Source organism: Anser cygnoides, chromosome 10 (assembly GCF_040182565.1).
Source record: "Anser cygnoides isolate HZ-2024a breed goose chromosome 10, Taihu_goose_T2T_genome, whole genome shotgun sequence".
In the NCBI taxonomy this organism is placed as follows: Eukaryota; Metazoa; Chordata; class Aves; order Anseriformes; family Anatidae; genus Anser; species Anser cygnoides.
Window position 1 is genome coordinate 299,812 of NC_089882.1, and position 12,045 is coordinate 311,856.

Here is a 12,045-nt window from a genome sequence, read left to right on the forward strand (position 1 = left end):
CTTGAGCATCACTGGATTTCTTGAGTTTCTTCAAATTAGCTCTTGCTGCAATAAGTGTTCACTAGCTCTGTAATGTGAGCTTGTAAAAGGTGCAATATATGTAGAAAGAAAACCCTATAAATTCTAACCACTGCCCTCCTTCAGGAGGGACGGGAAGTGTTCAAGAGGATCATTTGGAAAGAATGTGTGTTGGAAGGGTTCCATGTGTCATTATGGCCTGAGCACCTTTTATTCTTACCTGGTATTGAGTTTTCATCAGAAAACAAGAACAATAATACGTTGTTCAACAAGTGGACTCATTTTATTGAAGTACATCAGGAAGGCTGTAGGAGAGTCAAAAGAGCCTCAAATGTTTTGGGCTACAGGCACTCCTCATTGGACATATCTTTCTATTTAGCATCTTCTGGAGGGTTTTGAATTTTTATTCTAGGGAATTAAGATCAATTCAGTAGCATAACTTAAAGGAAGCTTTGAGCCTTCTTGAAACTGATGGCTTTCTAAATTCAGTGTCTTGCCCACATCTCTTTTTTTGTTTGGTTGTTTTTGTAGCAACGTAGCTGTAGAAAGGAATTCCAAGAACATCAATCTTTCTTTTTCTTCTTTGCACAATTGCAGAAAGGCAAATTAGTGATCTCTTGGTTTTCTCCTCAAACAGAAATGTCTTATTCCTGATAACAGAGGTCATTGTTCAGCTGTACATATTTCAAGAGCTCTTCATAGTTTGTGACTATGGAGCTTGTGAGGAGTGGGGGGTTTGTCTTGCATCTGCCCTGACCAATATCAGTGTCAAGAGGAGAGTTTTCATAGGTTCCCAACTCACTGGACTACTTCTGTATCATGTTATTGTTATTTCTTCATGATTACATAATCTAAACTCCTGATAATTGTAAGCAAACTTGCAAAATCCATCCTAACTTGATTTTGATTTGAATTTGGGACTGTTCTTTGGCTTTAGACGTTCAGCTAAAAATGGTATTTGTTCTTGCTTGTTCCTTCTCTTGTAAGAGGAGAATAATGCATCAATAAACGTTCTTAAAAGTGATGGCTTTTGACGACGTTCATCTTAAATACAAAGAAGCAGAATGTTCTATGCTTTCTTTGGTGGTGGTGTTTGAATTTATGATTTCAAAACTAAACCCTTTTGCTGGAGTCACTGTAGAAAGACCTCTCTTAAGTAGTGAAGAATTCTATTCTTAATCTGCAATAATAACAATTCAGGCAGATCTTAAACAGCTCTTCTTTCTAAGATTGTTTTCTGGCAGTCATTGTGTTTTTTTTTTTTTTTAAAGTTTCTTTGACCTAAGCAGTTACGAGGTATTACTAAGGAAGAATATGTTTGAAATCACAAATCATTCTTGAATAGCTGTTGAATTCTGTATTCATGGTTTACTACTTGCTGATCCTTTTTTTTTTAATTTTTTTGCAAAGACTTGTGACCCAAAGGTGTAGATCTATGAAGGACGCCACCTTCAGGGAGTTCTATTTCAGTAGGGGGAACCCTAGTTTAAATTTTTTTAAAACTTTTTTTTACATGCTAGAAAACATTTTGGATTGGTATCTGTATTCAGCAATATATATTTCTGTTTAAATTTCTTTATACTTCTTTACTACAGGCCTTAATTGCTTGTCCTCTCTTTCCCCTCCACACTTCTTTTTTAAAGCACTGTTTGTTTCTTTCTGGAAAACTTTAAATAATAACCTTTGAAGAATAACCTAATCAGTCTAGTATATGTATTATGTATTATGAAGTCTTTTTCGTAATGTAATTGTTACAGAAACTTTCTCTTAAATCAGCATGAATGGATTGGCTATTGCTTCTTTCATTGCTAAAATTGTTATGTAACAGGCTGTATTAAAATGTAAGAAGTTATCTAAAAATAGCCCTAAATTTCAAGCTACAGTGTATTTTTACATTTCCTGCTAAGAGTTTCTTGTAGTACAATATTTCTTGATTACAGTAATGTAGCTTATAAGTGTTAGGTAGCTCAAGAAAAATGAGATATATAGCCTCAAGTACCTCACATCTCAGGCTTGAAATGAATTTATTCTGTTAACATCATGATTTGGTATTGAGTTCTTCCAGGTCTTCTAAAACAAAAATAATGTGCTTAAGTATGCAAAAGGCATAGATCAATGCTGAAGGCACAGGGTAACAGAAAAACAGGTTCAAATAAAATTGAACAAATCAGAATCACCTGATTTATATCTGCTTGTAGTGCTTTTAAAGAAAGCAAGAAATTTGGTTTGACTAGATGGATGTGCTTTGAAGGATGAAGAACAAACATCTAGTTTTATTAAGCAAATAAAATGGAACCACTTTAATGGTTTCTCTGAACCAGTCTAAGTGGTGTAAAGTACCTACGAGGTGATTACAAAATGAAAAAGGGATCCTTTTAGTGGCAGATTTTTTCCTTTTAGTCCTTTTAGAAATGGATGTTATCAAATAAGTGATGGCACATGACTTAAACCGATCACAAAAACAACTGCATTTCAAAAGAACACAGTTGTTTAAAATTAGTCTGTGCTATTTTGGTTACTGCTTCTGTTGCAGAGATCTTCTGGTTTTCTGCTTACAAGTCTATTAGCTGTAACAATAACACATTTTTTTTTTAAAAAAAAAAAAGTACCTTCTTTGAAGTGTTGAAATGCTTATGGAACGGATACATACTGAAACACTTGTATGTATTTAGATATCTGAAATATCTGTGTTAAATTTTGGTTTAAAGCTAACAAAACCAGTTTTGAATGTGGATGGTGAATAAAGTGACCGTTGCAGAAATGATCTCTGAGGTTTGGGTTTGGGAGGCTTTCAGCACTCCTTACAGCATAACTGATTCTGTGGATCAATAATTATCATAAAACTTATGTTCTACCCTTTTAAGCAAAAATAAATAAAAAAAATCAATTGGGAGATCAGATTTACAGCTTGCAATTTGCAGTTTAACTCCACAAGGTAGTATGTGGCTAAAATACGCATTTTGAAAGTCTGGAGATTATAACCCAGTAGTGAAATAAAACGTCTGAATAATTTGTCACCCTGCTCAATTTTCTAATTTGTGTGTGTTTTGTAATTAAGGCAGCTACTGTTGTGTTTAATTAGATGTTATCTCTGGGAAAATTATTTGGGTTCTGGCTTTCCAAGCGAACTTTGATGTTGTACAGTCTTAGGAACAATTACATTTTCTGTGCTTCTGCACATCAGAGTCACGCTACATTCTGGATTTAAGGTGATTGGGGGGCGGCACAACAGTAATACTTTCTTGAAACTGCATTTTGAAGGTTTTACTATATCAGTTCTGTATCACTTTAAAACATAAGATGATGATGATTAACTCTTCCTATATAGGTCTGAAATCACCAGAAGAACCACTGGTGTTTTTACCACCAAAGGATGCCTTCCCTAATGACCCCCGGGTAATAAATAGGCAGAGAAGTTCTGATTATCAGTTTCCATACTCTCCATTTTCAGACACACAAAAGGGGACAGCAGAAGATGGACTTTATACAAGACAAGTGGAGAAACTTGAAGATCAGTGTGGGCTAGCAGATCAACCTTTTACAACTAAGCATTCCATAAGTGCAATAATAGAGACTACACTAGTAGAAGAATATAATCTTTTTGCAAAAAAGATTCAGGAAATTTTGCAGCAAAAGAATATCACTTATGTTAGTGGTATGTCCACACCAGTCTTCTCAGCCCGAGAGAGGATAATGAGACTTTCTGAATACATTTGTTTACAGGCATCAGAGATTTCTGTGCAAGAATATATAGAGACACTGAGTGAAAAACTGCATAGTGTTATTTTGTCCTCTTCAAACACTAGGCATACTCCACCAATTTATTGTAGTCCTGAATCAGCAGAAATAGTTCCTAACGCTGCACTGAATCCTTCACCCGAGGTGTTACCTGCTTGCAGGGACTCTAAGCCAGCATTGCTATCAGAGCCATTGTGTAATAATGTAATGGAAGATGTTGAATCTAAGGAGAAGCATTCAGCAAGCTTGCCCTTAGTGAAGGAGGAAATAGATCATGTGAATGCTAAAACAGAAGATATACTGACATCTGATCAGACATCTTCCAGTGGTGATCTGATGGGGCAGCCAGAAAAGACACAGAAATCCCCAGAGAGCTTAAATATTTCAAGCCAACCAGCTCTTTCTGATTTTATAAGCCAATTAAAACCTGAAGTATTTAACAGTTTGGTCAAAATTATTAAAGATGTACAGAAAAACACGGTGAAATTTTATATTCATGAAGAGGAAGAAAGCATTCTCTGCAAAGAAATCAAGGTAAATATGTTTCATTTCAACCTCTCTTTCATGGTAAAATAGATTGTTGTGCCTTTCAAACCAGAATGTATACAAACAGGACTTGCAAACATAAGGTAGGCTAAAACTTCCTTCAAAAAAGTTTGAATTGGGACAGTGAATGGTGAAAACAGGCTGTCCTGCCACATTTCTTGTTTGAGGTTGTCTTACATTTAGCTTTTACAGAAGTCTCTTAGTTGGAAAGCAAAACTGGCTGTAGTTTGGGTCCTTCTGAAGGTACTGCCAGAGGGGTTAGGCTTATGGAAGGTTTTCTGGGAAAAAGATAACAAGGGCAAACGTGTGATGGCATTTTAGCAAGTACACATGAAAAGTTTGTGTGGTGGTGTGTTCTTTTTTGTTTGAGATTGTCCTATTTTTTTTTCCCTCTGTTTAATAGTACAGGTAAGTTTAGAGACTGCTGTCCTTCTGTATTTACATGTGTAAGATGAAATTTGAAAGTGAAATAATAAAGCTTCTGTTTTCTTGAGAAGTTGTGCAGTTAATAGACTGCCACTTGTCCATTTATGTGCTATTCTGTAAGAATGACTGACTTGCTAAAATAACCTATTTCTGTGTTGCTACATCCTTCTGGTTAATGTATTGGAAAGATTAAAAAAAAAAAAAAAGGCAGTTCCACCCTCTGAGATTCATTTGAATGGAAAACTTACTTAAATGTGGTCATGTTCTGGGGATTGTTTTGGCCTAACTACCTTTTTGCTTTTTCTTTACCATCTTTTCTTTCTGTGGTGTTAGGAATATCTTACAAAGTTAGGTAATACAGAGTGCCATCCAGAACAGTTCCTTAAAAGAAGAGCTGATTTAGATAAACTGTTGATAATTATTCAAAATGAAGACATCGCCAACCTCATCCATAAGGTACTTCACATAAGTAAATGCATACTACAGAAATGTACTGTTAAAGCATAGTGAGAAGAGCTCATTTCAATTAAGGCTACTCTCATAACATTTAAATGACGACCTGGGTTTAGGTGCCTCCTGAAGAAATAAGAATGGCTGTGGTAATACCTAGGGTTCTTGCATCATACACCTCTAATAACTTCTACCTGCACGTACTTGCTAATGTATACTTAGTAGTTGTAAAGCTCTGCTGAGGCCTGAGTAAGTTCTGCTTTTAGTTCTGTGATGCTCTAACAGCAAGCAAAGGCAGCTGTCAGATTGCCTTAGGTGTTCCTGACAGCTATGGCTTATGAGCCTGTAGTGGACAGAAAATAAAATCATTCTAAGTACTCAGCTTCCACTGTCTCACTCCTATAAAGCACCTCCCAAAGCAAGAGGAAAAAAGTAGTTGTTTTACATTGTGTTTTCAAGTTTGATTTTCGGTATTAATAGGTAGGTGAGAGAAGTTCTTTAGCTCCTTTTTTAACTGTGATCTTTTAAGTTTTATTTTCCCTCATATACATCTCTGATTTTTAAACAGATACCTGGCTTAGTAACTTTGAAGAGGCTTTCTTGTGTCAGCTTTGCGGGTGTCGATAGTTTGGATGATGTGAAAAATCACACTTACAATGAACTCTTTGTGTCTGGTGGTTTTGTTGTGTCAGATGAATCTGTCCTTAATCCAGAGGGCATCACAATAGGTAAGTGTGATGCTTTCTGAAGCTTTAAAACAGTCAAAAAAGCCTAATGTTTTAGGGTAAAAGATAAGTGCCATATTCAAGAGCAGTGACCAATCAAGTCTCCTAATTTACAGAGATGATATTGTGAGGGGTTTTTTTTGTTTGTTTGTTTTTTGGAGAACTTCAGCTAATTCAGTCTCTCACATCACTGGCCTGTCTGGAGAACGTGAACATGGATATCTTGTCTTTAAATTTGTCTTACATTGTGTAGTTATGTGTACAGAAACTTTTATTCCTTACTTCTCAATCCACAAAAAATGTAGTAAAAAATACTTGAAAAAATACGTTCTTTCAATTTTGCTCTATTTGAAATTGAATAGTTATCTAAGTTACCAGTTCTCAGAGATATTTTAGCAAGGCAGATCATGCTGACTGAATACCACTGTTAGGTATCTGTTTGTTTTATCTATTCCATTGTTTACCTTTACTTTAAAAAACAAAACAACACAAAACCCCCTCAGTTTTGGAGTATCATTGTTGGTTAATCTGTTAGGAACTAAACCTAAAGTACTAGCTAGGGTAAAGTTGCTTAAGTACTTTGAAGACTGGAAAAAAAAAAAAAAACACTTCTATGTATATATTGAAGCAGTGTTTATAGTTTGCATACCATAAAATTTAACTTCTGTTCAATATCTCCAAAACAGATAAACTAAAACAATTCTTAAAATTTTTGGAGGATCTCAATACACCAGATGGGAAATGGCAGTGGAAAGTCCACTGCAAAATACAAAAAAAACTTAAAGAGCTGGGGAGGTAAGCAGTCATCATTTATATACCAGTTGTTAACATGATTCAGCTTTAAATTATGTTCTCAAAAACCCAATTAAGTACAACTTAGTGTTATGTTCATTTTTTGACTTAATATTTAGACTGACCTTAAATGTCTAATAGTGTTTTTTTTTCCCATCACAGGCTGAATACTAATGCCTTGAGTCTGCTGACCCTGCTGAATACCTACCAGAAGAAGCACTTGGTTGAAATTCTGTCCTACCACCATTGTGATTCTCAAACTCGAAATGCACCAGAATTAGACTGTCTTATCAGGCTTCAGGCTCAAAACATACAACAGAGGCATGTTGTCTTCTTAACAGGTAAAACCAAAATATAAGATTACCTCTCTTCCTCTTTTGATAACAGGTGCTGTATCTTAATACAAAATCTCCTTTTATGTATTTAGAAAAGAATCTCAAAATGCTTTCAAATTATGCTGAAAATGGAATAGTGGTTGCTACTGTTGATGACTTTATGCAAAATTTTAAAAGTCTTGTTGGGTATCACAACTCTGTTACTGAAGAAAACAGCCTGCCTTCCTCTGATGCTCAGAAAAGACAATCAGGTAATATATTACACATATTTATTTTTTTTTTTTTTCCAGCTAATTAGACGTGTGGGGTGGAGGTTCTTGAAATAGTGTGTCTTTACTCTTCATGTAAGTGAATGCTACAGATGGCAAGGAAAACCCAACTCTCAAGCTACTTTATTTTAAGTGATGGGGAAAAAGCAGCTGGGATGGAGCACCAAGAAGATGTTAAATACAGAATTATAGGCTGACATGGTATCCAAGAAAGCAGATGTATGCTAAAAAGGTATAACCGTCTGTTTCCAGGAAAAGTATAAACGTAACAATAGCTTTTAGAAATTGTAAACAAAGGATTAAGATGTCAGTAATTGTACTCCTTTAATTGTCTGATTAAATACTGACCTACTGTATAACTTTAGATGCTGTTTTGACATTAACCCCTTTGGAGCTGGGAGTTGGGATTTCCCAACACTAGACATGAACACAATGCGCAGAAGCTTTTAGCATCGGAGTAACTGGACATTCACACAGAGGGTTAAGTGTGTATGTTGAGTAAGTGAACAAGAGTGGCAGAAGACCAAGACTTAAGTGATAATGGACTTACAGACCTGAAGCATAACACTCTGTGAGTAGTGTATAGCTTTTCTAACAAAAGTTTGTATTTCAATAGAATAGGACTTTCTTTTTTTTTTTTTTTTAATGTAGTTCTTGTAGAAAACGATGAAAAGGATGAGGAGGACATGTCTCTGGATTCAGGGGATGAAGCATCACAAATAGAAATCTGCAATGATGCCTCTAAGTATGATACATGTCGCTTGGAAGCTTTGCAGACAGAGGCCAAGGGCTCACATGGAGTAGATACAAAAGAAAGCTGTGTATCAGCTACAGAGTTATCTCCTGAAGCACAAATTGGTTTGATGGAAAAGACTTCTAAAACTGACTTGGAAGAGATACAGCCAATTACTCCAGTTTCTACAACGTGTTCTGCTGAAGGAGAAAAACAGAACTCAGTTGAACAAGCTCCTTTTAATAACTTCCAAGTTTACAGCAGACAATTAAACATGTCCCATCAATTCAGTCAGTTTAATGTACTCACTCATCAGACTTTTCTGGGAACAACATACCCGATCTCTGCAAATCAAAACCAAGAAGGGGGCAATTATTTTCTATCTGCTTACAGTCAGAGCATGGATACAGAAATGTCATCATCGCCTGGTGGCTGGGATATAAATTGTGATTCTTCCAGGCCATATTCAAAACAGAAATAAACTTGTAAGTCTTTTTTATAAGTTGCTGTGGACTTTTCTGTTTCTAGAATGGTGGATTAACAATTTCTATTTTATTCTGCAACAAAATGTTTCTTGTCCTTTACCTTAAATGTTTTCTTGTCTTATTTAAACCATGATGGCCTGTACCTGTTGGAAGCATCTGAAAATTGAAATAAATATATATATTTTTAACATTTATTGTACTTGAATTATCTTGTTTGTTGGCACTTTTAAGTTTCTACATTTGTATTTGACTTGTACATAGGCTTCAGTTTGAAGTCTGTTTTAATGTAAAACTGAATGTTTGCCTAAAATATGTGAAACGGCAAGTTTTTTTAACTGTAAGAGTATCCAAATCACTTTTCTTTACATAAATATCAACACTTATGTATTTATTTGACACAATTTTGTACAAATGTTTTTACATAGCTATAAGGCAGCGTAGTTATTTTAATGACTGGATTTTGGCAAAATACCTCAATTAGATTAATGGTGCAGTTCCATTACAAAATAAAATAAACTCTTAATGCACAAGGGACTTGCTAACACATTGCATTGTCTGTGGTTTTTATACTGTTTTCAAAGTACACAAAAAAGTACCCAAATTTTATTTCATAACTAGCAATTATCTTTGTCTAATTTTGATGCTGCGTGCTTATTAGAACAACATCAGAATGATCTTACAACTTTTATTTCCCATTGTAGTTCTAGAGTAACGAGAAGAACAAAGCTAGTCTTAATGATGGTGGCAGTTCAGCTTCGCACTGGAAAATCCTCACTTCTCTCACACTTCAGCAGTGATCACTGTGCTTTTCTACTTTTTAAAACTAATATTGTCATAAACATGGAGTGCTGTCTGTTTCTTAATGCTGTCCTTTTTAGTTTTCCATGTGCTAAGTTAACCTTGCATTTTCTATAGCGATTCTGTAATTGACTCATGTCATGCAGCATTTTCTGACTCAAAGGCTTCTGGAGAACAGTAGCCGATAGTAAAATAGCTGTGGTGTCTCAGAATTACCTGTTTAGTTACATTGATGTCTTTACATACGCTAATACCCTGACTCTTACGTTTACTGTTCTTGTTTTCAAGTTGGCCACAGTCTTTTTTTTCTTCCTGTTTGTAATTTGGTATTAGTGCTTTTATATTGGATGTGTGGTTTGGTACTGGATTATTAGTGTTTGAAACTACATGACTGTAAACTCACAAAGTTAGCTGGGACAATTACAATTCGTTAAAAATGGTAGATTAACAAAAAGAAGTACACTTTTCCCTGAAGTTGAATATCTTCCCTTCTATTAATTGTTTGATTCACTTATTTAAATTAGGAACAAACCATGACCAAAGTAGTTTAGCAGTTATCTTACCAGGCAAGTAATCTATCAAAAAACCTCCCTTGTACCAATAAACTGTTAATGAATTTTGTGGAAAAACTGTTCTACCAAGTATAATGTCAACTGTAGATTCTCACCTATTACATGACTTGGCATACAAAGGGAGAGGAAAGAGCGCACATTTATTCCCTCAGCTACTGCTGTAAGGTACCTTCATAGTCAGGTTATTTCTAAAAACAGTTGTTCCTAGAAGGAATCTTGGGTTGGAGGTCCAGTGGTTTTTACTGCATATCAACTAAAATTAACTCAGGTTAGGCATCTTCTGCAGAGATCTAGAAGAAAAACAGTTTTACTCCAAACTATCCTTTCTCTTGAATGCTAAAATATGTATTTTAAATGCATTTGCTCTTATTCTGGCTGGAAGCATTGAATGCTGTCCTGTTCAGACTTTACTTATAAGTTGACTTCCTTAAACTGAACTCTGTTATTTTGGACTCAGCCATTACAATATTAACTGCTGCTATCCTGTTTTAATGGGAGGTATGTGTGCATGTTACAGTCAACATTGCTGTGGTGTTAAAATCTGAGATTAAGTTAATATACCATTAATTTGTCTAAGCCTAAAACCTGTCTGAGTAAGTACAAGCAGTTTTATGTAGTTAAAAATACCTACCCAGTCCCAAAGCCATTCAGAATCATTCTTTAATCTTTTTATTTATCAAAAAATGCATAAACTCAGTACCATACACATCCATTTTTGTACAGTCTTGGTGGTTTATATTAAACGGACATGTCTTCATGTAGTATGAGGACCATTCTAAATACCATCATTAGTTTAATGTATCTTCAATCTGAAAAGCAACATAACCCTGTAATCCTATCAAAATTTGCATAATAAAATGGTTCACAATTAATTACATTAGCAACGTGCTCTGCCTTTACATTTTTAAGAACTCAGTACAGTTACATGTACCTTTTAAAAGGGTGAAATAAAATTCTCTTCCTGAGTTATGGTGGGAATTAGTCCAGACTCCAACTCCTTTTGCTTCTGTAGGAGGCCCTGAAATAAATGGAATATAAACGTGAATGCTCTGCCTGCCTTAGGCAGTCTGAACTAATAAATGTGCCAGTGAGGTGCAATGCTTTTTAAATACACAACTTAAAGCAGTACAACATAACACATTCATGAGGGAGGGAACTCAGACTTTCCTGATTCATGCAAAAGACGTGCTGAAGTGTGACTGAAGTGGTAGCCTATCCTAATGTTTCCAGGGATGCCTACGCAGCAGAGACATGGCATTTTCATTGTATTAACTTACTGTCTTGTGCGCCATCACTATATTTGTAGTATTCTAGCATGTTCTTTTATGAAGCCAAACCCCAAAACTTGATGGGTACCAGCTTGTAGTGTTAGCATTAATTATTCTCTAAGACAAAGGAGAGTGTTACCTTTTGACCTAGAACAGTGACAGAAGTATGAGGATGTGCATATTTATGCTCAAATGTAAAAGGTTCCTGCTCTGGTACTAGAAAATGGAGAAAACCTGTAACAAAAACCCTTAGGATTGTATCCTTGGCTATGTGCTTAAGTAATACATGACAGATGTGTCAGGTACAGTCATAAATTTGAAATAGTCTTTTTACTTTTTAGTCAGTTAGCCATTACAGGCTACAACCTGCTAGCAAGTATTTTTATTATGTTTTTATTGGCCTAGTAAAATAAGATGCTCTGGTATGTACTGACTGTAACTGTTTTGTTGTTCTTGTGTCTTTTAAAAAAGAGAACACAGTGTTGACTCCACTTTTCTTCACAAATACTTAGTCCACTTTGCTGGATGAAGAAACTCAGGCTTATTCCACCGCCTACTTTGATTTAAGCAAGAAAACTAAAGTCTGCCGATAATTCTTATTACTGCCATCGCCTGAAATACAGAAGACTTCACTGAGCAACTAAGACAAAGGGAGACTTGCTGAGCTGTAACAAAAGCAACTACAGACTCACCCTCTCCTGGGCAGAGGAGGGCCCTCATGGCCCTTCATTTTTCACTGGTGTATCCAGGGTCCAGTGAGTTCAGCTACACTGTTACTGAAACATCCTGATCATATTTTCCTATATACTTTGTATGGGTTTTAAAGGCTAAAGACTGGCCAAATATGTTGTAAATATATATATATATATATTCTGAAACTATTAATTGGA

General features: G+C 35.4%; 2 protein-coding genes across 12 annotated transcripts in view; one reads left to right on the top strand and one right to left on the bottom strand.

The window, feature by feature from the left end:
* Positions 1–9,063, top strand: part of TASOR (transcription activation suppressor) — a 31,047-nt gene extending 21,984 nt beyond the window's left edge. For 2 of the 5 annotated variants that reach the window (XM_048047491.2, XM_048047494.2), the window contains 7 exons: positions 3,347–4,290; positions 5,062–5,184; positions 5,747–5,906; positions 6,590–6,698; positions 6,858–7,036; positions 7,123–7,281; positions 7,951–9,063. In XM_048047491.2, coding sequence (XP_047903448.1) covers positions 3,347–4,290; positions 5,062–5,184; positions 5,747–5,906; positions 6,590–6,698; positions 6,858–7,036; positions 7,123–7,281; positions 7,951–8,513 — 2,237 coding nt within the window. In that variant the 3' untranslated portion in view covers positions 8,514–9,063. Of the gene's footprint in view, positions 1–3,346; positions 4,291–5,061; positions 5,185–5,746; positions 5,907–6,589; positions 6,699–6,857; positions 7,037–7,122; positions 7,282–7,664; positions 7,804–7,950 lie in introns of those variants that run through there. The other 3 variants (XM_048047493.2, XM_048047495.2, XM_048047492.2) reach the window with 3 other exon arrangements.
* CCDC66 (coiled-coil domain containing 66) overlaps positions 400–12,045 on the bottom strand; it is a 32,679-nt gene continuing 21,033 nt past the window's right edge. For 3 of the 7 annotated variants that reach the window (XR_007158062.2, XM_048047498.2, XM_067003317.1), the window contains one exon: positions 400–10,905. Coding sequence is in view for 5 of the 7 variants with exons in the window: in XM_048047498.2 (XP_047903455.1) it covers positions 10,822–10,905 (84 nt within the window). In the remaining 2 variants the exon portion in view is untranslated. The remainder of the gene's footprint in view (positions 10,906–12,045) is intronic. The other 4 variants (XR_010833991.1, XM_048047501.2, XM_048047499.2 and 1 more) reach the window with 4 other exon arrangements.